Genomic DNA, 26,701 nt, shown 5'->3' with positions numbered 1-26,701 from the left:
AGGAGAACGTTGGGGCGCCGCGCATGCGCTGAGGGGAGGCAGCGGCGGCAGCGCTGCCCCGGGGCTCCCGGAGGTGTGGGGGGGGCGGGAGGCGAGGGGTGAAGAGCGGCGGCGGCGGCGGAGAGGTCAGCGGCGGGACGGGACGGGACGGGACCGGGCCTGGCGGGAGGGGCGGGACTGCCAGAGCGGTGGCCGAGCGGCGTGACGTCATGACGCCGACGCCGTGGTCGCGGCGCCACCTGCCGGGCGGGAGGCGGCGGCGGCGGCCCCGGCTGCGGCGTCATCTGAGGGAGGGTGTGACGTCATCGGTGTGACGTCACCGGGGGAAGGGCCCTGCTGTGGCACCGGGAGGCTCGGGCACCCCCTGGTCGCCTCAGGACTCCCCGGGCGTGTCGGGGCCGTGTCCCTCAGGGTCCCCTCAGGCCTGAGCCCCGAGCGGGAGCCTCGGGGCAGCGAGGGCCGGGTCCGGGTGGGCAGAGCTCCGGCCGTGCCAGAACCGGCACCGGCACCAAGAACCCGCGGTAAAGGAAGAGAGGGCGGTGTGTGAAGGGCTGGCTGTGAGGGCAGGCCTCGGGGCTGCGGTGTGTGCTGGGAGCTCCTGACAGACCCTGGTTGGTGTGCCCAGCACACAGCAAACCCCTCCAGCAGCCACCGAGCAGCTCCCACTCACCTTTGGCTTCTCAGCATCTAAATTCATTGCTCTTTGCAGTCACATTTTGAAACCCATCGAGCTGCGTTTTAGTAATGTTAACTGTTTGCTATTGATTTTCTGTGGGTTTAACTCATCGTTTTGTCCCTTGCTACTTCTTTAGTGGTTTACAAAAGAATTACACTGCTGTTACCAGTCAGAGGGCTCATTCAAAAGGTGTTAGCTGAGCACAGGAGATCTTGGCTTTCATAAACCTGTTTGTTGTTAGTGATTCCATTATCCATCTGGGTTCATCAGTTCCCATAGAAGCCATTCCTTTAATAGCCTGGTGCTGATCTCAGTCTGAAAGAGGAGTACTTCCCTCCTTACCTGTCCTTTCTGAGAAGTCACAGCATCCTCTGCTTGCAGGTGACCTGATTCTGATGACAGAAATACTTCCAGTAGCTGCTGTGCAGTATTTCAGTAACAATATTTAGTGTTCTCAGACTGAACAGCTCTAGAGCTTACCTTACAGTGACCTGCTGCCCTTGGCAGGTTTTTCTTTTTGCTTTTTATGTACATCTAAAACATATTTTTGAAACTCCTGAGCTCTGACCAGGAAACTCATCTCCTGTAATTTCACCTCCTTCTCACTTTAATGCAACTCATCATTTCTATCCAATGGTAATTCCCTTACCATCATGTTATAGTTTTGTTTTCACTGCTACTGATTGCTGCTCTCTCTCTAAAAGCCAAATTAGGTTTTATAAGTGTTGTTCTCTTTATTGATTTTTGGGACCCCTGGTGAAACGTTTTTATTCAGTCCTGCATTTTCCTGAATTGTATTTCACTGTTCAAATACTGATCAGTAGTTGTTTGCAGTCACATCACATCAGGATTTTTGAAACACCACTGCCTGTGTTTCTGGTTTCTGTGCTCTGTGTTTGCATCCAAGCCCTGAGCAGCCCTTACCTTTTATTTCTGTGTTCTTTGCCCTTCCAGAGGAGACACCAAGTGAACATTTCCTGTTTCAGTGAGGTGCTTCACAAAGTGAGCTCTGTTTCTGCAGCCTTTGAAAAGCAGGAGAGCATTTTGTCATGTAAGTAGTGACTGGAAATTCCTGTCTGGAAGGTGCTGGGTTTGTCCTGCCTGTGGAATGCTTTGCCTTCTGTGGGAGGTGTTTAGGGGAATGTGAGCAGGGTCCTGTGAGGGGTGTCAGGTAACCCAGAGTCACCTAGGCACTGGTGCTGCTCATTGCTCATTAGAACCTGGTGAGGATTTTCCTGGTTAGCATTTCCTTGGTTATCTCAGCTTGAGTTAATTTGTTGTTTCCTATTTTCCACCTCTGGTTTTGTTGGCCTGTTCTGGCACAGAAAAGCTGGCAGGGCCCTGGAGGAGACTTGGAGTTCCTGTTCTGCCCTGGTGTTTGCTCTGTGCACAGAGACAGAGCTGCTGCCCTGGGTAAGGGGTCTGTGCAGAGCAGGGGCTGGGGTGAAGGTGTTGGTCAGGAACCTGGAGAGAATGAGCTCTGGTGAAGAGAATCTTTAAAAATAGGAAAGAGAATGGGGGAATGGTCTTTGTCACAAGTCACACTGTTGGCATGCAGGTTCTTCTCCCTCAGGAACTGGTAGGAAGGCTTCTTGTTACTGGATTTGGTCTGGAAGAATCCCCAGGGACTGCCTGCTGGAGTGGGTTCCAGAACAAACACTGCAGACATTCTTTCCCTGTGCAGTGTTTGGACTGGCTGAAGGTTCTGCTACCAGCCCTCAGATTTCCAGGCTGCAGCTTTCAGAAAAGGAGAAGGGGAGGGGGCAATAAAACCTCCAGTGCCAGCACAAGGACCTGCATCCCATCATCCTGCCTGTTGTCAGCACCCTGTAATTAGCAGCCAAGCTTCAGACAGGCCGTGGCAATTAACTCAGATGAGGCTGAGGTGCTGTCAGTCACGTTGATCCCATTTGTTGACTTTCCCTTAAGCTCTGGCCAGCCATACAGGACTGGCAGCACCACTCCTACCCTCATCTTGCTGCTGCTGGAGCAAGTGAGGGAATTGCTTCTGCTGAGAAAGGTGCCACCCAGGCTCATCCTGCCTGGCACACAGGCACAGCCTCACCCCATGGCTCCTGCCTGCAGCCTCAGCACCCCAGACCCAGCACCCCAGACCCAGCACCCCAGACCCAGCCTCAGCACCCCAGACCCAGCACCCCAGGCCCAGCACCCCAGCCCCCCAGACTCAGCCAGGAACAGAGCTGCCCCTCTGGGCTGTCCCCATGGGGGTGGGGGCAGAGGCTCAGTGTGCAGGAGGTTTGTGAGTCTGTATGAAAAAAGCTGCAGATTGCTTTTTGCATCAGTTCCTCATGTTAAACAACCCCACTTCCCACTGTTCCCTGGGAATCCCAGGGAGTTGTTCCCAAGGCAGCTTTCTTGCCTCCAGAGGGGAGAACTGGGGGGCTCTGTGTGGAGGCACCACCACGGGGGTGAGAGGAAAGAAGGCATCTGCTGGGTACAAGCTCTTGAGTCCAGCCTAGAACTGATCCTCACTTTCTGGTCATAATGGTGACATCTTCCTGGAGACTGGGATGGCAGGAGGATTGTTCCTGGAACAGGCAGGCAGGCCCAGTGTTGGATCCTTGAGAGATGGTGGTGTCAAGTGGTGGGGCTGCTGGTAGAAACATCCTTTCAGTTGTTAAAAGACAAACTGCTCTGGAAGGTGGGAGGGCAGCAGATGTTTTACCTGCTGTGTCTCGTTTCTTTAAACAGGATCCTAGAGTTGAACTAAGTAATTATAAGGTAGTAAGGTTTTGTTTCTTTATATTAAACTGGTTGAAATGATAATTATTTGTAGATGCAGCCTGGTTTCTCCTGTAGGTTGTCACTCAGTAGTCTAATAGAGTAGCTTTAATTTGTCAACAAATGAGGAAATAATGAATGGAATTGTGCAGAGTGGCTTTGGAGCTTCTGTCTTTGTCTCAGCAGCAGACAGGCAGTGAGGTACAAAGGAAGCAAAGAACTGCTGGAAAGGGATAATTCTTGGGGGAGTTTTTCAGTTAAAGCAGGGAGCTCAATTTATAAAACAGAGATGCCAGGATCAGAAAGGTGAGAGGGTGTTGCATGGCTGGAGGGTCATGGTGGGAACAGGCAGGGGATTCTGTAGGAGTTAATGGTTGTGGTTCTGGTGTAAAGGAAGTTACCAGGAAACAAAATCAGTCCCAAATGGAGAAGGCAAGGATGGGCTGTTTGTAGGGTAATGGGATAATTCAGGCTGGTAGTGACCTGGGGAGGTCTCTGGCCCAACATCCTGCTCCAGGCAGGGTCAGCTGTGGATCAGACCAGGTTTCTCAGGGCTTTGTCCTGTCTGTCTGTCTGGTTCTGCTCTCTGGGCTCACCAGGCACACAGGAAACTCTGTAGCAGCCATCATGCTGTAGCTGTCTCTCTGCCCCTGCACCTTGGAACTTGAGCCAAAAAGAGCAGTCTGTACAAAAGACACTAAATCAAACCTTTTCTCTCCCTCTCCCAGTTCCATCTTTCATTGTTACTGGTCCTGGTTTGTACCATTTTGCTGATCCACCTTTACCTGAAGGGCACTGCTGGGCTGTAGGTTGGGAATCCAAGTGGACAGGTAAGTGCTGCTGGTTGTTTTATTTGTTGAGTCCTAAAGGCTTCCAGAGGGAACTGAATGCTGTACTGAAAGAAGTTATTTCAAAGCTGTTACATTTTGAGCTCTACAAACTGGTACCAGAGCTGGTGCTTAGACACACTAATAGCAGCAGCAGAAATCCTGGGGTGCTGAGCAGGGCAGAAGTCTGTAAATACAAGTCTAGAAAAGGAGGAGTAAGACAGATAAATTCTTAGTTTTGCATCCTCTTTATGTCTGACTCGGTCTACCTGGGGCACTTGCTTTAACTGCAGACATAAAAGTGCTGATCTGTTTCAGAGTTTAATACCAGGAAGTCACCATAAATAATATTACAGTGTGAGTGTGTCTGTGAGAGGTAGTTAGAGCCATGGAGGATGTGAGATTCTGCTTTTCTCCACATGCTGTCTTCTACTTAGAGGAAAATGGTCAATTTGCAGTGATAACTACACCAAGATTCTGGCCAGGAAAAGGAAATTTATGAACTGGCTACATAAAACTTCAGTTTCTCTCTAACAGGAAATGACTCCAGGATTCACAGCAAATCCTCTGCTGGCTTTGGAGCCCAAGTTTAAAATAAATAAATCCATTAACATCTGTAATTGCTTATAGGAAAGGCTGACCCATGAAAGTGTGTAACCAGCATTCCTCAGCCTCCTATGTCTGCAGCCAAGTCATTTGAGAAAACAATCCTGCATGTGTTTTTCCTGCTTTTGGAGTCTTTCTGTGCCCAGAGCTGTACTGGAGAAACTGAACCACAGCTGCTGTCATTCCAAGTGAAACAGTCCAGTGTAGGCTTGAAAGAAATAGGTTTTGGGAGCAATATAAAACCTCTGGTGAGATAGCCAGAACCATAGTGAGCTTAGGACTAGGAAGAAGAGAACAATCAAAATGTCTAAGAATAGAGATGGAGTTTTAATGTTGCCTGGGGGCTGATGACATTTCCATCTGGACATTGTACCCAGTGCTGTTCCAAGTAATCCCCAGCCAGCACTGCTGTTGTTACTGAGGCTGAAAAGATCAAGAAACTCATAGAGAACTTGTTTAGTCTGTGTACTTGGTGTCTCTGAGTGCATCTGCGAGCTGTGGTCAGCACTGTGATTTGTTGGGTGCTTTGAGGAAGAGCTCAGGATGAGGGAGCAGGAGAGCTGATCCTGAGGGGGAGCAGCCATGGAGGTCAGAGGAGAGACAGGTTCAACATGTTGGGTAGAGCTGTTCTCAGGCTTGTCCCTGAAGCCCTTCTGAAATACCAGAAACTGCTTTTATTTACTCCTCCAAATGAGCCTGGGCTTTCCTTTTAAAAGCTGTGGAGCTGCAAAGCAGAATTTTACTCTCTAGAATAGCTGCTTGATCTGAACTTTGGGTTTCTTCCCCTCCCCTGCTGCATTCCCCAGCCTTGTGTTACAGAAATGTAAGTACAAGTGCACAGGAAAGGAAAGTCTCAAATCCTGAGCTGCAGGACCAAAGCCCACCCAGTATCAGGTATCTGTTTTGAAGGCTTTCCTCTGCTTTCCAGCTGGGAAGTTGCAGTGATAGTGGTTTGGCTCAAGATGTGTTTTTTCTAATCTTACTATTCTATACAAATGATCTCCTCCTTCAGACCTTTACCCCAGCCCTGTCCCACACTTACCTGCATACACCATCCTCAGTAATCACCTTTTTAACATTCCTTTATGTCATTCTGAAGCCCTGTAGCATATCACAAGGGTCCTACACATGCTATGTATGAACTGAGGTTCTTGACTTGTGATCTAGAGGTCTCTGAAGAACCAACTTGTGACAGCAAGTGGGGTCCTGGGAGAAAGAATGCACTCTCCAAAATGGCTGTGAATTAGGGGTAGGAGGACAGCACAGAGTTGCCCACTCTGAGAACCTCATCAAAGTCTGGAGAATGGTGGGGAAGAACTGGTGAAAACTGCAGGTCATGTAGGATGCAAACCTGAACTGACCTGATATCTCCTCCTGTCCTCACAGTGTCACAGGCCCTGGCATTAGTGGAACCTGCAGCCAATGGATGAACAGGACAATGATTTCAAAGAGCTGTGGGCAAATCTTTTGGGCAGAGCCAAGAAAAGAGCTGGGGATGCTGAGGCAGCAAAGAGGGCTCAGGGCAGGCCAAAGAGCACTGCAGCAAGGAGCAAAGTGAGAAGAGGCAAAGCTGCTGCTAAGAGCCAAACCCATCACTTACCAACAAATTCCATTCAAGACTTGGGCCCAAAGGAACAAACACTGGTGCACAAAGAAGATGGTGACACTGTGGCCTGTGGTAGTGGTGAGACCACACAAGGGGATGGAAGGAGGAGCCCTTTCCCAGGCAGCCAGCTGAGTGCAGTGCTCAGTGAGTGCAGCCAGAGGACTCTGACAGGTGAGTGAGCCCACGTCATTCAAACAGAAAATGAGCTAGGACTGAACACACTCTGAAGTCCAGTGGAGCTCTTCAGAAGTCCACTTGGAGGGGACACAGAGCAGCACTGCTTGAACCAGGGTTGCCTCTTGTGTTTCCATCTTGGCTGCTCCAGGGGTTTTGCCTTGGGGTGTGTTCTCTGCTACAGGCAGGCAGATGTCCTTTAGTAAGGTACAAGTGATGTGTTGGGGAGTTATTGTTCACTGGTTTTTTGCACTATCAGAACTGAGAAAAACACCCTGAAGTCCTCTAGAAGCAACCTTAGAGTATACTGAGGTGTTTTCACTCAGTGCATCATTGTAAGGTGAAACATACTGCCACTGGATGTTGTCAAAGCCAAAACTCTGAATGAGTTAAGAGGGGTGTTGGATTTAGTCCCTAAACTGATAAATAAGGTCAGGCAGGAGGATTGGATTGGTTTGCACTGGTCCTGTCCTGATCAGACACAAGATACTGGCCTGGGGGGATCCACAGGATCCTCCAGCTGAGCAGCAGTGTCCTGAGGTGTTAGTTTGTCATGTCTGTGCCTCCTCCCTTTGGGAACTCTGGGTTCCTTCATGCCAAAGCCTGAAAAGCTGAGCCACAGGTAGGGTTTGGAGAGAAGAGCACAGACCAGCAGGAACCAGAGGATGCTCTGTGGTGGGAACACTGAGGGGGGCTGCCTTGCTTGTTGATCTTGCTGGTGACCTTCAGGCAAGGCCTTCTCTAAGGTTCCTTCCTCTGGAAGGGATGTGGAGACACCTCAACTCTGCTGTAGCACAGGATCCTGTTCCTGTAGTTACCAAGTACAAAGTCCTGTCATAGCTGAACAAACTGTTTCTTTCTCTCTCTCAGAATGGCTGTTGCAAAACTCAGCCTGGCTCAGGCTGCTGCTGGAGAAGATTGGGGCAGCTCAGCTGTGTGTTTAAAATGGAGTGGTAAAGCTGTGGTGTTTTCTCTCCCTCCAGTCAGCACCCTGAATGGCACTTCCCAGACCACCTTATCCTTCCAGCCAGGGCCCTGCTCCTCACCCCCCTCCAAGGCAGCAGCACCCAGGGGCTCAAAGGTGCGGGTGGCAGAGCTGGTGGTGGAGAGAATGCAGCAGTTCAAGAGAGTGGCCCCTGAGCAGCTGAAACACAGCACAGATGATGGTTTGCCAGAGCCTGAAGCCCACAGGGATTTCCCTGACAGAAGGCAGGAGCAGAGCCCACCAGAGGATGGTATGTTTCCCCTTGCAGGAGGAGTGCTGTGGGCTGGGCAGAAGGGCTGCACGAGGAGCAGCCTGGATTCCTGGGCTTTGTTCCCAGCTAGCTGAGTGGCTCAGTGTGCAGCACCAGATAAATCACTCCACATTGCTGGAGAAAAACTGCTTTCTCCATTGTTAAAGCACTATGCATACCTTTCTCCCAGCTCTCCTCTCAGGATGAATTAACCTCGTTTTCAGTTCCAGAGGGATAATTGCTGGGAAACAGGTTGAAATTCCAACCAGATCAGTGAACTTTGTCATCCTTCCCTTGGGACAGTGTGAGGTAGCTGTTAGGTGAATGTGACATCTTTGGTAGATCTCCAGGCACTTTGTAAGGTGACACTTTCTGTGCAGATGAATTGAATTCACAGCAACTTTACTCTGGTTTTGTTCTTTCCAAGTCAGGGCCTCGGTGGTTCTGTATGGACATGAAAATACTGTGTTTGAACAAGTGGTGTGTAAGGTCCCATGTTCTCCCCTGAGACTGTAGCCAGACTCCTTTGGCTCTGAGGAGTGATGTGCTGTGCAGGAACTGCCACCTCCTGCTCCCAGGGCAGTGCAGGGCAAGCATTGGCAGAGTGCAGTTTGTACATAACCTGTGAGAGGTCAGGTGTGAAGCTGCAAGAGAAAGTGCAATTGATTTTTACCCGTGCAGCCTAATACACTTGTAATAACAGGTGTAACAGCTCCACACATCTCGTGCAGGGTTCATAGTTTTCTCTCTTAGATCATCTCTCCCTTCTTTGCCAGATCCCCCCCATCTTCCCTCCCTGGAGCATGACAGTGCTCTGGCTCTGGCTCTTCAGCAGGAAACCAAAGTGGAAGCCCTGGCAAGCCTGGAGGATGCAGGGTTGTTTTTTTGTCAGATCTGCCAGAAGGATCTCTCAGCCATGAACACAACACGACGGGAGCAGCATGTGAACAGGTGACAGGACATGACATGTCCCCTCCTTATTCTCTCCCCCTGAGCCTCCTAGATGCTCCCTCAGCTCAGCCAGCACAGCACCTGGGAGCAGGGCAGTCTGCATAGTGGGATCAACTTTTATGGCTTGAATTAACAACTTTTATGGCTTGAATTAAGAAGCAGTTCTGCTCTCCCAGCAGAGCCTGACTGGCCCTTCTCATTTCCTCAGGGCTGCCTAGAGATGACTGTGCTTTCTTTTCTTTAATATGGATTAAATCTTAGCCCAGACAATTTATCAAGTCTTCAGAGGTGAGCTTTGCCATCCTGTCACAGGTGTCTGGATGAGATGGAAGAAGCACAGACCTCTTCCTCCAGCAAACCCCAGGTCCCTGAGTGTCCCATCTGTGGGAAGCAGTTCCAGACCCCCCAGAGCCGGGCCGGTCACTTGAAGCGCTGTGCTGTGGAGATGGAAGTTCCCCCTAAGCTGCTCCTTCAGGCAGTGCAGTTGCAGGTGTCCTCACTTGGTGATGCACCTCTCCAGTGTCCCAGGTAAGCTGAGAATAAGCTGGTTCCTTCCTTGGGCCTGAGGGACATTGGCAGAGACACTGAGGCTCTGGGGTGAGTGGCAGCAGTGAGGCAGACTCACAGGGTAAAGGAGGTCACATAGAGCCAGGACCTCCCCACTTACCACATGAGGAGAATGTGGCAGGAGAAATCATCTTGCTTTCCTTCAGAAGTGATCAGGTGGTGACATGAGAAGTCAGTAGGAAGGAGCAGAATGGGGAGTAGATGATCTGACTCTGGTTTGTCAGAATTATTTGTGCTCTATGCAGCAAGTGCTGTGTTTGAGCTTACTGAGCAAACCACAGAGTATGAGTGTGAAGTCTCTCTCAAGCATCTGTGGTGCCAGTGCCTCAGCTCTTGGGTTTATGGCTGTACTGGATGTTTGTGCTTTACACCCTGAGCCAAAGAGGAAGCAAACGTCGTGCTTTGAGATGTGCTCAGTGCAGGGCTGGGTCTGAGCAGAGCTTCAGAGTGCAGCAAGTGGTGCCTGCCTGACTTTGTAGAAAGGTTTGTATGTCCCTTTGTGCTGGGGGAGGACTGCTGGCTGTTCCTCGTGGAAGCAGGAGAGTGGGAAAGCATTTTCTGGTGATCTTGGTTTTGAAGTGCTTCAACATATTTTATCCCCTGTGATGCCAAGGAGTGTTGAAGGTAGAGATGGCAGGTGTGCTGCAGCCTTGGGCTTGCCTGTTCAATATCAGCCTTTCTCTAAACTGCTCTGAATTCCAGGGGTGATAAGAAATCCCTTGCTCTCTGCTAGGAGGAAGGTCCTAGACAGTTTTTTCTTGTCCTGGATACTGGAGTCAGTCTGAGCAAGCAGAGCAGCTGGGCTGGAGTGCTCAGTGTCTCTTGTCTCTGGTCTAGCCACATGAACTCTGCCTCCCTGCTGCATTCTTGTGTTTCAGCAAGCAGCCGAGCAGGTCAAAGAGAAAAGGCTCCTCCAAAGAGAACTCAAAGCACATGCAGAAAAGGGCCAAAATGGAGACTAAGGATGAGGATTTGCTGGTTGCTATGGCGATGTCACGCTCTCTGTTGGAGCAAGAAAAGCAGGAACCAGCAAAATCAGTTACAAATGTGAAACCAGTGGCTGCTTTGCCAATCAAATGGAAGCCAGGATCAGGTATGTGTTACAGTGAGTTAGTGTCAGAGGCTGTGTGCCTGGAGGAGTGATGCAGCACAGCCTGCTCTCCACTGAAACTTTCCTGTTGGGTCTGGGAGGGGTGACAGCCTTGTTTCTGGGTTGCTTAAGCTGTCAGAGCTTCAGCAGGATACAGTATCCACACACAGTCCAGGGAGGCTGCAGGATGTCCATGGGGTTTAGTGAAGTCCCTTAAGAATCTTATGCTTTTTCTCACCAATGGATTGTTTTGAATCTGTAAACTACTCTATTCTGTTTTGTTGTTTTTCTGTAAACTGTGGAAGTGGAAAGAAATAACATGAGAAGATTATTGTTATTTCTTCACAGTGGATTTTTTCTCTTAACTCATTTGCTGCAGCCTGGATTGCTGGAGCTTGTTCAGCCCCATCTCTTATCTCTTTGTTATCTTTCTGCCATGTACACATGTACACCACATGCTCCTGAGCACGTGCTTTGCTATTTCAGTGTGCAAAAGGTTTAGAAAGGAAGAGGAGTGCCAGGGGGGAGCATGGAGTGGTGCACAGAGGGGAGTTCTCACTCTTCATGGCACTGCACAGGTTTTGTCCTGCCAATAAATTGGATTTGGGGCTCAGTAAGACAGAGATGGTAAAACACAGGGTTTCCAAATGGAAGCTGCACCACGTTCATGGGAGCTGTGGTTTGATCTCCTTAGTGACCAGTACACAAGAAAATGATCCTTCGTGGGTTTCTTGCTGGTCTTCTCTCCCTTGTTTTTGGGAAGCAGTGCCATAGAGGTGCTGGGAGGCAGCTGCATGGATATCAGTGCCCTCCCTGCTGATCAGCTTTAGTAGAGGTGTGAGAGCTCCCAGCAGAACAGGGTGAGCAGCAGTCAGGCTCTTCTGGAGGTCATTTCCCCCACTGGGGTGAGGTGAAGCTCATGATTACCCACAGAAACCTCAAGAGTTCTGTTCAGCTTGTAGCTGCCTTTTGGTCATCACTAATTGCAGCACCTGAAGCAGCTGACAGGTTGAGCTCTTCTGCCCTGTGTGTTCAGCTCTTTATTTATTTTTCTTCTCTTTTTAAAGAGAAAAAGCAGCGTAAACGAGGCCCAGCTGCCCCTCCACCCCTGCTGCTTCAGGACCCAGAGAAGGCCCTCAAAAGGATCCAAGAGCGAGTAGCCATGCTGCTGGCAGAAGAGGTGGAATTCCCTCCCACCCCTCAGCTTCCCACGAGTAAAATTTTGGAGGATGAATCTGGGAAAGCATCCTGGCTCTTGCCATTGCCCAAAACCAAAGAGTGCTTTTTATGGAATATCAGTGCTCTGACAGGACCCTGTGACCCTGAATCATTCTACATTGCAGGATTAACCCCTCCAATTGTGCCTTGGAAGCCTGTGCAGGTGAGATGCTCTTTTGTCCTGGCTCTGATATTCGTGTGCTTGCCCTGTAACCCTTCTCTTTTCCTCACTTGGAATTTAAACAGCCCCCTGCCTGTGCACACTCACTGCTCGTGCCCTGTTGTCCCCTGCTCTTACACAGGTTTTATGATCCTGAACTTCCATTTCTCCCTTTTGAGAGGAGGCCAAAGCTCATCTTCCCTTGTTACTCCTTGAGCTTTCAGGAAACAAAACCAATGAGAACAGAGAATCCTGAGTAGGGGGACCCCATCCTTGCATTCAAGCCAAAAACTGCCAGAGAATTTAAAAAAAAAAAAAAAAACAAAAAAAGAGGAAAAAATCCTTTAAAATCATGGCAGGAGTGCATTTTCCCCATCTGATTCTATCCAGTCACAGAAATGGCTAAACCATTTTACTTAGAAATAAACCTATTTTATTGGGAAACAGAGACCAAACCTGGGAAGTGTCAGCTCCAAGGTGAAAGTTTGATTTAGTTATATGTAACTGCAGAAGCATTTCAGAACGCAGAACAGAAGCACCTGGAGAGCTGCAGCTGTTGCCAGGCACTCCAGGTACTGAAATATTGAGGTGTTGGGAGCTCCTGCTTGGCCTTGCCTGCACAGACATGCTCCTGGAGAAACCACCTGTTCTGCATCTGCTGCTGTAGCTCCCTTTCTCCTCTTTGGAGCTGTCTTATCTGCAGAGAGCCTTTCATAAAACTGCAGAAAGCTTTTGCCTCAGAAGCCCTTGGGTCTGGGGAATGCTCTGTAATCCTTTCCTGGATCTTTCAAAAGGATGAAGTAGGGGCTGCACTCTGAGCTCTGCAAATACCTCTGCAACCTGACCTCATTTATTGGTGTCTTTTTTCCTCTTCTTTTGATCAGATTCACAAGCCAGAGACTCTTCTGTCACCAGTGGGATCTGAGCAGCTCAAAGTATCCCAGCAAATTCAGCCTGACCTCAGTTCTCATGAGCCCACTAACATGGAGGTTGGAGGCCAAACCTCTGATGAGTTCAGGTCAGGCCATGAAGATGGAAAGTTTTTATCTCCCAGTCAGAAGGATGCTCAGACCCTGCAGGACCTGGTGGAGCTGGCCAAGGAAGGACTTACCCTCACTCAGTGGAACCTTGATGCTGAGCAGGTTCAGGCAGTGGAGCAGGCAGGTAAGTTGTGGCAGCTCCATGAGCTGTGTCCCTGGTGCCTTCAGCCCCACAGACTTATGCTGTGGTGCATTAGGAGAACCATGGCAGGACCCACAGGATGTGGAAGTTGATCCAAGAGGTGATAATTGTGGGGGGGATGTTTTTCTGCTCTAAGCTTCAGATACAAGTAAGCTGATGTTTCTGAAGTTATTCATAAACCCCAGCATTTGAGAGGATTCCTGGACAGCTGATACTGAATTCTGGTTTTAAATTCCCTTAAAGATATCAAAGTATTTTCTGTCAGGTGTGTTTAACAGCTGGGCCAAAGGTGCTCATCCCAGCTCTGTGGACAGTCTGTTATGGGCATTGACTTCTGAGGTCTTGAGACAATCAGGTGTACAGGAGAGATGGTTTCATGTTGGTACACCAAGCACACAGCCTGAAGTTTATCTGTACTTACACAGGGCTGAAAAAGTTTCAGTGTGGGCAGCTCTGTGCTGTCCCTTCCACCCAGCTGGGTGGTCATGGCACACACAGAGCTGCAGGGGGTTGGTTGATGCTGCTCATGGCTGGATAGTGCTCAGCTGCTCACAGTACAGTGAGGGAGAGGCTGAGCCTCCAGCTCTGCCAGGCTGCTTAAAGGAGCCAGGGGCCTGTCAGGAGGTTTAACATTGCTCTGACTCACAAAAAAGTTGTGTCTGATCTGTGATGGCTTTTTCTTCTTTGAGGAAAAGAGCTGCCTGCCAGTGAGACTCCACATAGTGGCTTTGGATCCAAAGAGAAGAACCTCCTGAGGAGCAGCAGTAAAACAGTAAGGACTGCTTTTTTCCCCCACACTTTCTTTGTATTTATTTAGGACTGTGAAAAAGGAGCTATTATCTTTGTGCAGGTCATGGAAGTATGGAATATTTCCCATTCCTTTCTGTAGAAACCAGGAGGTGCTTAAGGTTCCCAGTCAGTCAGGAGTGACAGGGGGCACAGGTGAGATCAGCACCTGTGTGATGTTTCACTGATGCTCACAAGCAGGCCTGGGGATTTTTCAGTGCTTGTCCTGCCTGATGGGAGAGAGGATTGCAAGTGACAGACAGCAGAAGGCCAGCCTGTGCATAGTTTGGAGCAATGGGACCAGGTCAGACAGTTACAGCTCCAGGAGTATTTGGGGGCAGGAGCTGGAGATGCCACCTGAGGCAGTGCTCTGCTTTAATGCCCAGGCTGGCAAGAGAAAATTGGCTGCAGCCCAGGTGAGACAGAGCTGCCTGGTGCTTCCTCCAAGCTGATGCACCCCTTGGTGCTTCTGAGCAGAGCTGTTCCTCCTCTGTCACCCTCCTCTCCATGCTGTGCCTTGCAGTGAAAGAGAAAATGATTGCAAGGACTGGCTGAGTCACACTAAATCCTCTCCTCTGGCATAAAAGCCCGAGAGATGATGTGGGATGCCATGGGGTCCCTGGGTGATGGGTGCTTTGTCACTGCCAATGTGAGCTTTAAAAAATCCACAGTTGTGGGAACACATCAGAGGAACTAGCTTGAAAACTGGAGTGCTCTCTGTGGTGAGTACATGAAGAACACTGGCTGGTAAGTCACAGGTGGTGGCTTTGTCAAGCCAGTGTGTTCTGTAGGTCAGACCCCAGATTCACCAGGGGAAGTGTAATCCCCCATTGGGGTGTAATCCATTTTCTTCAACTGGAGGGCATATAAAAAAAAACTAATTCTTTTCTTACTGGGGTCATCCACTGTATCTGGTGAAAATTATTATCTTTGGTTTGATAATAAATAATTGTAGCTTCTGGTACCAGGTAAATTGTGATGCCTTGAGAAAGCACTTTCATGTTGTGCTAGTAGGGTCAAGAGGCTTTGGAAAGGAGACAGTTCTGTGAGGGGGGATTCTGCTCAACTTGAGGATCTCAGCTGCATGTTACAGAAACTCTCTTCTCTGGGGGTATTAAAAATAAATCCTTAGCAGGAAAAATCACCTTGTTTTCTAAGATTTTGAGTCTGTTAAACCTAAGGCTTCTAGCAGTACAGGAACTCCTTGCAACTGTTTTTGAAACCAGTTGCTACCAGCAAAACCAGTACAATAATTTTTTCAGGTTTAGTTTGATTCCATGTTGGTTCTCCTGAGCAAATGATGTGTTGCTGTAGAGCTGGGCTGGCATTTGAAGAGATTTCTGCTTTGTGTGAGTAGAGGCAGAGTGTAGCCCTGTGGGGTGAGTACATCCCCTGAACTGGTGACACATCCCACACCCATGCTGAAGGGTTCTGGGTCACCTCTGAACTCCAGTCTAGGTGGCCTCCCCCATGGAACAGTGTTCTGGTGTCCTGCCACGGGAGCCCTTGCATACTCAGAGCTGTTTGCTTTGCACAGAGAACAGTGCAGGCAGGAGGTTTCTGTCCTGGTTTAATTTCTCCATTCTTGGTTCATAATTTTAGCAGCAGCAGCAGCAGGAAAGCTGTTCTGGGCCTGCTGCCTGGAACGTAGCATCAGGAGTCTGTGTTTGCTGGCATCCTGGGCTCCTGTCCTGCAGGTATCCTACCTGCCAAGAATAAGAAAGCAAGGAACAGAGATTAGTTTCCAGACTGAGCTTCCTGTCTTCCCCTTGGAGATCAGTCCATGCCACTGCCACGACAGGCAGAGCCTTCTCTGGCCCACCTATGAAGTCCTGGGAGGAGTGTTCCAAGTGCTGCTCCAGTGCTAATGAGTGCTGGCTGCCTGCAGACACATGCTGGAGCAAGCAGAGAGCTTGGGTTTGCACAGTCCACTGAGCTGATGTAGAAACCTGCTAATAAAATAAAGGGCTGTGTTGTGCCAGGTGGAACTGCATCTCATGCAGATGTTCACTGGAATAAAGCTTGCAGTTTCTTAACTCTGCAGTAGGTTTGAAAAGCACAAGGTCAGTGAATTAGTGTGTTTGCTCTGAAGAGCAGATTGGAGACCACCTAAGGAACCTGAAGGTGAGCAAGTCCATGGGACCTGATGGGATTCAGCCATGGCTCCTGAAAGAACTGGTGGGTGAAGTTGCAAAGCCACTGCCCATCCTATTTGAAAAGTCCTGGCAGTCTGGTGAAGTTCCTGCTGGCTGGAAAAGGGGAAACATAACCCCCATTATCTAAAATGGAAAAAAAGAAGACTCAAGGAACTCCAGGCCAGTCAGTCTCACCTCTGTGCCTGGCAAGATGATGGAGCAGATCCTCCTGAAGGCTCTGCTAAGGCAAGCAGATAGCAAAGCCTCTTATGAGGGGTTCACAGCCTCAGTGAACAGAGGCAGAGCAACAGATGTCATCTACCTGGAGCTGTGCAGGCATTCAACACTGCCCCACACTGGAACAATACAGATTTGATGGATGGAGCACTCACTGGATGAGGAACTGGCTGGCTGGAGGCACCCAAAGAGTGGTGGTCAGTGGCTCAGTGTCCAAATGGAGAGGTGTGAGGAGTGGTGTTCCCCAGAGGTTGGTACCTGGACCAGTGCTCTGTCATGGACAGTGGAATGGATGCACTCTGAGCAGATTTGCTGCTGACAACAACCTGTGTGGTGAAGTTAGCTCACTGGAGGGAAGGGATGGATCCAGAGGGACCTAGACAGGCTGGAGAAGGGGACTGGTGCAAACCACGTGAAATTCATCAAGGCCAAGTGCAAGGTTCTGCACCTGGATCAAGAAAATCCCATGCACCAGTACAGGTTGGAAGGAGAAGGGATTGCAGACAGCCCTGAGGAGAAGGACTTGGGGGTGGTGATGGACCAGAAGCTCAACATGAGCCCTCAGTGTGTGCTTACAGCCCAGAAACCAACAAGATCCTGGCTGCATCCCCAGAAGCACAGTCAGTCAGTAAAGGGAGGGGATTCTCCCCCTCTGCTCTGCTCAGACCCCACCTGGAGTCCTGTGTCCAGTTCTGGAGTCCCCAACACCAGAAGGACACAGAGCTCCTGGGAGGTGTCCAGAGGAGCCACTGGAATGCTCAGAGGGCTGAGCAGCTCCCTGGGAAGGCAGGCTGAGGGATTGGGGTTGTTCAGCACTGGGCACTTCCAGAGGCACAACAGTTACCTAGAGGGATCTGAGCCTCCAGAAGTTTGCCTGAGATGGGATCCTACTGGGAGCAGCTGGAGGGCAGGAAGTGTTCCTCACTGCTGTCCTTGGCAGCATGCCCCAGGACTGACCTGACCAGCACCAGGAGGCAGCTACAGGAAGCTCAGTCTGCCAGCCCTCCCCAAAATCTCAGCAATGGGTTCTAGAATGATAATAGAGATTTTGGTTCTCTTTTGTAGTTGAGTGGAGTTTCCAAAAGGAGTTTCAGTAACATGCACCTGAATTCCTTTGAAGTAGAAACCTACAGTAGTTTTATTCTAGGTGGGCTCCTCTTGCAGAGCTGCTCTCCTGTCATTGCCAGACAGTGAATGAGAGAAGAAAGGCTCCTTACCCCATCCCTGAGTCATCCTCTCTCCTCTAATTACACTGAATTGAGTTCAAGTCCATCAAAGTGGAAATTACAGTTTCCTAAAAATGTGGTGGGAGGCAGCAGATCAAGAGGCCAGCTGTAGGCAGTGTCTGGACCACATCAGGAAATGGTGTGGTGAAGATCTGAGGGTGATAATGTGCTGTAACACAAGGCAGAACAGAGAATACAGCACGAGGAGCCTTTCTTCACAACTGCCAGACTCTGAAAAAGTGAGGGAAAACAAAACCAGAAATGCCTGTTAGACATTTGTTTTATGGAAGGCTTGAAGTTGCTAAAGCTGATGAACACCCTCAGAAGGCAAAGGCCATGTCTGCAGAGCAGTGCTCACCCTACAGCTATGCTGACAGACTGGGTTGTTCCCTCCTTATTTGGCAGGGAATTGTCTGACAGTTGTAACTGAACTTCCCTCTGTGTTCCCTCTGTGTTCCAGTCCTCTCTCAGGTTGCTGGCTGAAGATTTCAGTGCCATGGTCAACAACCCCCACTTAAGTGATGTCCAGTTCCAGGTGGACTCTGGGGAAGTCCTTTATTCCCACATGTTTGTGTTGTATGCACGGTGCCCACAGGCTGCTCAGGCTGTAAGTACTGCTGACAGGAACTCCTCCTCTGCTGCCTTCACCCACCCCTACTTCAGCACAGAATCACAGCACCATGAAGGGTGGAAAAGACCTCCAAGGTCATCAGCCCAACACCACCCTGCCCACTAACCCACACCCTGAAGTGTCACTCCCATTTTTTCAACACCTCCAGGGAAGGTGGCTCCACCACTGCCCTGGGCAGCCTGTTCCAATGCCTGACCACTCTTCCAGTGAAGAAATTGTTTCTAATGTCCAATCTAATGCTAGGGAATTGGCACAGAGCACTGCTGGGCCTGGTGGCAATGACCTCTGGATCTGCAGTGGGTTTTCTCAGCTGAGGAAATGAGAATCCTGACCAAGTGGTGGAAAATGTGGTGCTTTCATCTGGGGTAACTGTGGGGAAGCAAGGATCCTTCCTCACATGCTGGCCATGAGCAATGGAGGAGCTTCCTAAGTGCTTTTTGCCCCTGAATTTCAGTACCTGGGCACGTGCAGGCCACCTTGTCCCTCTTGGTGTGTCCTGCCTGTCACCCAGGTTTGATGTTTTGAGCACAGAGATTCTGGGAAGTACTTGAAAATAACCTATGCAGAGATTTTGTCACTCAGAGTTGCCTTGGAGGTAGCTGCAGTGAACTCAGCTCTTTGCAAGGTTATTGAGGTAGTTCTTATGTTCTCAGGAACACTTTGGGTTGAACAGTTCCCATCTTGCTCCTCTGCAGCCTCCTGTCAGGACAGGGAAGGGAAGTGAGCCCAAGATTTGGACTCTTTCACAGAGCTGCTACCAGTCCATACAGCCAGCTCCCTGACAAAGGGAGCTTTCTTTCAAACTGTTGGAAACAGTGGGATTAGTTTTATCCTCATGTATGCTGGCAGTAGTTTCCACCCAAGGTGACTCAGACATTCCTAAGGGGTCCATGAAAAGCTGGGAAGGGGAAGAAAGTTTTTAAATGCCAGACAGCAGCCTTAATGGGAAATTTTACAAGGGATCTTCACAACCAGTAGCAAACGTGCTTGTGTCCACAAATCTGAGAACTTTAAAACAATTTAGCCACATTCTCTTTATTATTTCCCTGCAGCTCAGTCTGGCTTTCAGCATTCCCATCCACTGTTTGCATGGGCAGGAATCATTTGTGTGGGTAGAGCTGTGGGATTGGCCCTATGCTGTGTTTTTGATTCCTGCAGAGGGTTGTTTTCCAGTAAGTCCCCACCTGCAGAGCAGCATGTTGTGGTTTTTCTCTGGTAGGTGAGGGAGTGCTCTTCTTGGTTGAAGATTTCAGGTAACGAGGAGACCATAATGAATCAGAGATTCCTTTGGAGCTGATGTTTGCTGCTCTGTGGCTTCCCCCACCTTTGGAGGGAGTTTCAGATAGCACAGTTTGGCTGCAGAGGAAGTGAGACCCTACTGGTCTGGAGAGGCATTTTCTCCAAACCATGAGCTCAGGTTGGGCCCACACGGGCAGTGGTCCCGTTCAGAGGAGCAGCAGTGAGCCTGGTGTCTGCCTGGAGAGCTGGGGGTTTGGCCATGGATCAGGGGCAGGTGAACTTGAGACAGATCAGAGGAAACTTGCTGGGACAGAGGTGTGGATAACTCTGGAAACTGCTCTGGGAAGTCCTTTGATTTCAAAACTAACAGGAGAACTCCAAGACCATCTTTTATAGGTGTGATGAAAGCAATGAGGAGTCAAACTTTATCCAGGCTGACAGCTGTCAGGTGAGGAAGGAAATGGCTGTTCCACATGAAGCTCTGCATCAGGGGTCTTTGGATTCCCTCTGGAGCATCAGGTCCTGCTCCCAGCATAAGACTTTGGCAAATGAAAGGAATAAGCTACCAGGAACAAGAACATTGGTGTTGCTGTGTCTTTACCAGCCAATGGACTTGGTTTGCTTCCTTCCCACCCCAGGTTCACAGCCAAGGGATCTTGGTGCAGGAGGATGGGAACCCCCAGACACGGCGTCTGCTGCTGAGTGAGGTGGGGGGAGAGGCTGTGTGTGCCTTCCTGCAGTACCTGTACTCTGCTGACACTGACATCCCTGCTGGGCTGCTGCCCCAGGTGGGGGCTCTGGCTGCCAGGTTGGTATCCTGAGCATGGCTTGGATCCCCTCATGCCACACAGACCCCACCCTGATACCTTGGGTGGCAGTTTTAGTGGCTTAAAAATTCCATAGTCTTCTGCTTGCACCTTAAATGAAACTTGAACATAAGAACATCCTGCTCTTACATTTCCCATGAGTTCCTCCTCATCTGGATCTTGTACATCTTAGAAAACCAGCAAATTCCCTTCATGCAAATTCTTTACAAGGTGCATAAGAGTGCTCAGGGAGCCAAAGAAGAAGAAACACTGGGGAAAGAAAGTCCTAACATTGCTGTCTTGTCATTGCAGGTTTGGTGTGAGGGAACTGATGGCAAAGTGTGAAAACAAGGCTGGAGAGAGTCAGGTGTCTTCTGGAGCAGATTCAGAAGATGATATTATCTCTGTGACAGATGATAAAGATTGTGAGGACAGAACTGAGAACTTCCAAGACCTCCTGAAGTCAGTGTGGGTGGGTGAGGAGGAGGAAGAGGTGGCTATGCTGAGCCCTGAATGCCAGAATGAAGATGACAGTGGGGTGGGTGAACAGGAGCTGGAGGAAATCTATGAGTTTGCTGCAACCCAGAGGAAGATGATTCAAGGTGAAATAGAGGTGAGCAAGGGAACAGACTGCAGCAGCTGCAGCAATGCTGAGGCAGCCCCAGGTACCAACCTGCAGCCTGAGGAGGAAGAGGTAAAGAGGTCTGGATCTGCTTCAGTAAGCAACAGCTTCAAAGATTTGAGGGGCGACAGCGATGGGGAGAGATCAAAATGTGACTTGTCTGCACATGAGGAAATGCAGAATATAAATAGGTGCAGGAACATGAATGCTCTGCAGAGTGCAGAGCACCAAAAATGGGACACAGCTGATGAAGGAGAGACCATTCAGAGATGTGAGAGTGGGAAGGATTCCAAGTCATCTCAGCTCCCTGGAGATGGGGCAGATCACTGTGATAAACAGTTTCCTGTCATCCAGGGTGACAGTAACAGCCATGGAAGTTACCACCACTTGTTTTCTGCAGCTCAGGGAGAGCCCTGTGAGCTTTCCCCATTGAAAGAAAGTACCAGAGAACCTGGAGAGGCTCCTGGTGAAAAACATGTTAATGTTAATGATTCCTTTCTGTGCAGCAAGGCACAGAAACACCTGTCTCCTCCACATAGCAATGGTTTTTACTGGAGTCCTCCTCCCAAACCTCATGTGCCCCTTTTTCCTGATGTTGGCTCATCACCTGCATCTCCAGAATCAGAGAGAAAGAGTACCAGAGAAGTGTCAACACCAAAGCAAAAGAGAAGGGAAAGGTCATTGCCATCTGATGAAATGCTCTTTCAGAAAGCTGGGGAGCTGGACACTGCATCAAGAAATGGCAAGGCAGTTCCTCCAGTGGCCCCTCCTGATGCTGATTTAAACAAGCATCTGTATGTCCCAGCATTGTCATCACCAGTCACCAGAACTCAGGATGCTGCAGCTCAGGAGAACCAGGAGGGTGATTTTATTGTTTTATCTTCTGATGATGAAATGGAGTTACAAGAGAAGGAGTCACCAGAGTCAGGCTCTGTTCTGAAGGCACCAGAAATCTGTGGGCAGCTGAAATGTGCAAACATAGAACAAGGTCCTGAGGTACCAAAACCTGAACCCAATTCCTCAGTCACTGAAACAGAGCAGAGATCTGTGCAGGTCTCATGTGGCATGACAGATGCAGTGCACATCAGTCCTGATGTTGAGATGTCCACTGAATTGCCTCTGAGCAGACAAACAGATGCTTGTGTGGGGAGCAAATGGAGTCCAAACCTGAGCCCTGACAAAAGGCTTGGTCATGAAATGTCTTCAGGTACAGACAGCTCCTGGCTCGTGCCAGGCACTCCAGTTCTGAGCAAGGGCAGAAGTTTCTCCACACAGACTGAGGTCACAAGTATTGATTCTTTAAAGAGTATAGGATCTAAACTCAGCTCACAGAGCTTAGCAGCAGGTAATAGTAACCATGAAATGGCTGGAAATTTAGTGAAAGTTTGTGAAAACACATTGTCAGACAAAGCTGTGCCTATGGAGACCTCAGTCAATGAAGGGAGCCCTCCCAGCAGCCCAGCACCTGGAGCTTTGTCCAAGAGCTCCCCCCCAGTTCCTCCAGTGGATGAACCTCTCTCCCCTGACCACACCAACATAAAAAGCAGATGTGGCAAGGTCTCACTTTTATCCCAACCTGTGCCCTCATGCCATGAACAACCACTGGAGGATAAAACAAATATCAGTGTGGTTGAGATAGGGGACAGTGAGAAGGAAATCAGTCTGCCTTCTGTGAGTAGCAGTGTCCTGCTTTGTGATGACCCCCCAGGCCCTGCTGATGACTGCTGGCACATTGAGTGTCTGTCACCAGTCAGAGGTGACAACCAGGGCTCCTTCTGTGTCAGCCATGCAGAGACCAGCACCACCAGCACACCCAAACTGGACCTGAGCCCAGTCCAGCTGCAGGAAATTCGGGGCAGCACCCCTCTCCAGGGGAGCCCTCTGAGCAGGAGAAGAGCTGTGAGTCCTGTTGAGGCCTGTCCATCAGGGAGCAGTAAACCAAGTTACCTGAACTCCAAACTCTGGGATGACTGGAATGGAGAAGAGGTGGAAGATGAATTCCCAGAGATGCTTCCTCTGTCCCAGAGGCCATCAGCTGCAGCAGGTGCCTCTCAGCCACATCTTGTGAAGACTCCTGGTGAGCACTCATACTGATCCCAGTGTCACTGAACTGGGTTAAACTGTCCTGCTGGTCACTTGGGTCTTTTGGCTTTCTGATCTGAAGTAGCTGTCAGGGCCAGGCACAAAGAGGGTACAGTCACCTTCTGCTGGGGGAGATTCCTGGAGCAGAGCCACTTGTGTTTCATCCACACTGGTTCTTTGATTGTCGTGGTCCTTGCAGAAGCTCCAGGGACTTGGAGGAGCAGACCCTCCCCAGGGCAGCACAAACCCTTCCCAGGGCAGCATAAAACCTGTCCTTCAGCTTGCATGCCAGGGAGGATTTGTTCCCTGTAGCAGTGGGGGCTCTGTTCAAGCTTTTGCTTTTCATGCATTGGTGAAGCCAGTTGGTGTCAGGTTGTGGTGACAACACCAGGACATCAGGTGAGCACCACACCCCCTGGCACAGGCACAGAGGGTGTCCTTGCACTGGGAGTGTCCCTTGTCCCTGCCCATTCACAGGTGAAGCTTTCCTGCAAAGCTCTGCTGATGCACTCTTGTCTTCTGCTGCCTCCTGTTTGCTAGTTCTGCAACAGACCTCTGCATGCCCAGCACATATCCTGGGGTGGTTCCTTCCATCTAAGACCAGTTATTGATCTCATAGTATCATATTGTGCCATTATTAATTATGCCACACTAAGTGATTAGTTTAATGGGTGTTTAGAACATGATGTATGAGATCGAGTGTGCTTCACAGGATCAGTAAACTGGTGTTTTTAAATCAATAGCTGACCCCAGACCTCAGCAGCTTGTCTTGCTCAGTTTCTTCTACATCAAGACCCTATTATGAAGTTTCCTTCCTGGGAGAACAACCACTTTACAGAATTCAGTAAACATGAGGGTTTTTTACTGCCTTGCAAACATTACCTGTTCTAATAAACCCCTTAATGGGCTTCATATGCAAGACATAACATATGTCTTAATTTAAGCTGTTTTCTGATTTAAATCAATAAGCCTCCTAGTTTAGGAGAAAAATGTGTTGAGCATTCTGTTCAGTAAGTAAATAAGTGAAAGAGCTTGTGGAAAAATACTGCTGCTTAAACAATGATTATATACTGTGAGGGAGGAAGATTAAAAGTCCTTTTAAAGTCCTTTCTCTACTAATTCTGACCCTGGTCATTTCATTCTGCTGCAGAAGCCTCCTGTCAGGAGGATGGGAAGCCTCCCCACACTCCCATGACACCAATGCCAGCTTATTCCATCATGGAGACCCCACAGCTGAAGAAGGAGCTGCGCAGGTCAGTGGCACCTCCACCTCTCTAGGAGCAGCAGCTTGTCAGCAGGCAGTGTGACAACAAGCTCCTGGGCTGAAGGGAAACCTGGGGGAGAGCCCAGTCAGTGGCTTTGGAGGTCATGTCACACTGTTCCAGCTGACCACTTGTGGCCCCAGCCCCTTGTGGAGCTGTTGGCAGTGGAAGGTGCAGCATTATCTTCACCTGAGCTCCCACCTTGCTCTTGCAGGTTTGGTGTTCGTGCTCTCCCCAAACGCCAGATGGTGCTGAAGCTGAAGGAGATATTCCAGTACACTCACCAGGACGTGGACTCTGACTTTGAGGATGAAATCCCATCTTCCCAGCCTGCCTCCCAGAAGGCTCTGCCCAAACACTCCAGGCAGTCCAAGGCAGGGCAGGCTGGAGGTGGGAAGCGTGGCACTGCCTCCAGGGCTGGGGGCAGGAGGAAACAGACTGCTGCTGCTGGGCAGGCTGATGGTCACCTCCTTGGGTCCCATGGAGCAGGCTGTGCAGCACCCAAGAAGAGAACTAAAACAACAACCTCTCACCCAGAAGGAGCCAAAAAGCAGAAAAAGTCATCTGTGTCTCCAGAGAGATGTTCTCTGGCAGCTGATGGTGAGGAACCAGAGCTCTCAGCTTCTCAGGAGTCTGCAGTTTCTTCAGAGGATGGAAGCGACGTCTCCTTTGGTTCACAGAGGTGAGGGGACAAAATAATAAAACAGTCAATGGAGCAGGACAGAGCAGAGCTAGGAATATGGAAACAGAGGTGAGTGTCCATGTGGCCTGCAGTGGCCCTGTCACCTCCTTGGGTGTGTCATTTGAAGGTTAACACCCTCCTACAAGAAAGAAACAGGTTTTGGGGTTTTAATCCAATTCACAGTGAGCTATTCCCAGAACAGGAAAGTGCCTGTGGCTGCATGTGGGCAAGGCCTGCATCTGCCCTGCCTGATCTCTGCAAGTTAAGAGTTCTGACAAGGAGAGAGGCAGCACTGCCTGCAGGGGCTGCCCTGCCCAGTGGCTCCAGGCTGGGTGAGCTGGGGCACTTGGTAGAACCTGTGCCATGTTCTGCTTTGCTCATTTGATACTGGGCAGGCTGTGATCCTATAGAGGGGAATCACAGGGGGTGGTCACTGGGGGCTTGGGGGGCTCTGGTCCTGTCCTTGAGAGCCTGTTCTTTTCTTGGTCTCTGCTCTGACATGATCTTTCTTTTAGTTCTTTCATAAATGGATTTGAAGCCTCTGCTTTCACATCTGAAGAGGAGGAAGAGGAGTTTCCAGCATCTCAGGCAGCAGCACGGGAGGAAGAAAAGCTGGAGGCAGTGAGGTCCTACATCCAGTCCAACACAGCCCTGTACCACAGAGTTCTGTTCTATGAGCCCATCGAGCTGGATGACCTGCACACTGAGCTGAAACAGAATGGCATCAAAATCTCCAAGGCAAAGCTGCTGGGCTTCTTAGATGCTCACTGTATCACATGTACCACAGCCAGAGCTCGGAAACAGAGGGAACAGAGGAGAAAGGGGAACAAAAAAAAGAGGAGACGATGCTGAATGGAGCCCACTCCTCCCTCCGTCCTGAAAACCTTGTAGCCGGGGCCTTCCTGGTGACGCTGGAACCGCATTCCGGGTTGGTGGTACCGGCGGTTCGGATGGGTGGGTGCACTGCTCCTCCTTGTGGCCTGCTCAGAGGTGACATGCTGGAGAGGCTGGGAACTCAGCTGCCCTTCCCAGCCCTCAGCTCCCCATTGCACAACTCCTCCAGCTGCTGGGCTGCCTGCAGCACACAGACCCTCTGCAGCCTCTTCTTCCCCCCCATCTTTTCCTCCTGTGCCTTTTCTTTGCGTTTTTCTAATAGGTTTTAGGTCCCAAACTTTCCTTCCCCTTGGTACTTCCAGAGGCAGATTCTTCCCCAGTGACTCTTGCCAGGAGCTTTTCCCTGGGCTCTGAAATGCTTAACCCTTCAAGTTCCAGTGCTCAGGAGAGGAACTTTACTGTGAGAAACCTTCCCCCTGTGTTAAGCACTCAGTGTTTAGACCCCTGTGACTTTCATCCTCATTTCTTCAGCTGACAGTTACCCTGCTGGTTGTTAAGGCAGGAGCTTTGTGGAAATACACTGCCTTTCTTCTGTCCTTGATCCAGTTTGCTGTTACTGGTAAGACTCCTGTATCTGTGTTCCTTAAATGGCTGTAAAACAGCAGCTGTGATGCTCCCCAGAGTGCCCTCTGACACCAGACATCATGTGAAAGCACTTTAGAGTCCAACATCCAGTCCTGGGTGTTCCCTCGTGTGCTGGAGCTGGGTTAGAGATCCCATCAGCTCCATATTCAGAGTGCAGTGAGACCATGTCACTGCAGCTGCAGTATGTCCCCACCAGAGAGGTTTATAAAACAGTGTTAGTGTGACTTCTGGATCTCTTCAGGACTTATTATAACCTGAGTTAAGCCCTCATCAGTCTCCTTTCCAAACTGGACTGATCTAACATTGCAAACTGTCTCAGTCTCTTGGGGGAATCTTGGATCCCAAATTGTCACCTTTTGTGTGTTTGCTTTCACATCCTCTGACTTTTATCTGTCCTGGTAGTTCTGCAAAGAGTCTCAACAAAATGGACACAGCACTTCAGAAAAAGAAGCCAGATTTCTAAATGTATTGGGAACATAT

The 26,701-nt window shown here is 49.8% G+C and overlaps 1 protein-coding gene across 2 annotated transcripts; it reads left to right on the top strand.

Annotated features, from left to right (window-relative positions):
- Positions 1-1,642: 1,642 nt before the first annotated feature.
- SLX4 (SLX4 structure-specific endonuclease subunit) lies at positions 1,643-26,701 on the top strand. 2 transcript variants are annotated; one of them, XM_030460168.1, is made up of 16 exons: positions 1,643-1,727; positions 4,147-4,248; positions 6,238-6,628; positions 7,615-7,866; positions 8,643-8,817; positions 9,130-9,345; positions 10,263-10,477; positions 11,542-11,855; positions 12,737-13,016; positions 13,724-13,806; positions 17,879-18,025; positions 19,927-20,096; positions 20,407-22,793; positions 23,949-24,051; positions 24,275-24,742; positions 25,258-26,701. In XM_030460168.1, the coding sequence occupies exons 3-16, from the start codon at positions 6,274-6,276 to the stop codon at positions 25,592-25,594; spliced, it is 5,502 nt and encodes a 1,833-aa protein (XP_030316028.1). In that variant the 5' UTR covers positions 1,643-1,727; positions 4,147-4,248; positions 6,238-6,273; the 3' UTR covers positions 25,595-26,701. The 2 variants fall into 2 exon arrangements, with proteins under 2 accessions (XP_030316028.1, XP_030316029.1); XM_030460169.1 differs by lacking the exons at positions 1,643-1,727; positions 4,147-4,248 and adding an exon at positions 5,682-5,745.

Source organism: Calypte anna, chromosome 14 (assembly GCF_003957555.1).
Source record: "Calypte anna isolate BGI_N300 chromosome 14, bCalAnn1_v1.p, whole genome shotgun sequence".
NCBI classification, from domain to species: Eukaryota; Metazoa; Chordata; class Aves; order Apodiformes; family Trochilidae; genus Calypte; species Calypte anna.
The sequence above is the reverse complement of the archived record's forward strand: the minus strand, read 5'-3'. Positions and strand labels throughout refer to the sequence as shown.

Bases quoted from the DNA above. Each gene is read 5' to 3' on its own strand.
- SLX4 (XM_030460168.1), top strand. From the start codon at position 6,274: ATGGATGAACAGGACAATGATTTCAAAGAGCTGTGGGCAAATCTTTTG. The intron at 6,629-7,614 runs GTGAGTGAGCCC...CTCTCCCTCCAG, and splicing joins CAGCCAGAGGACTCTGACAG to TCAGCACCCTGAATGGCACT. The intron at 24,052-24,274 runs GTCAGTGGCACC...TTGCTCTTGCAG, and splicing joins CTGAAGAAGGAGCTGCGCAG to GTTTGGTGTTCGTGCTCTCC.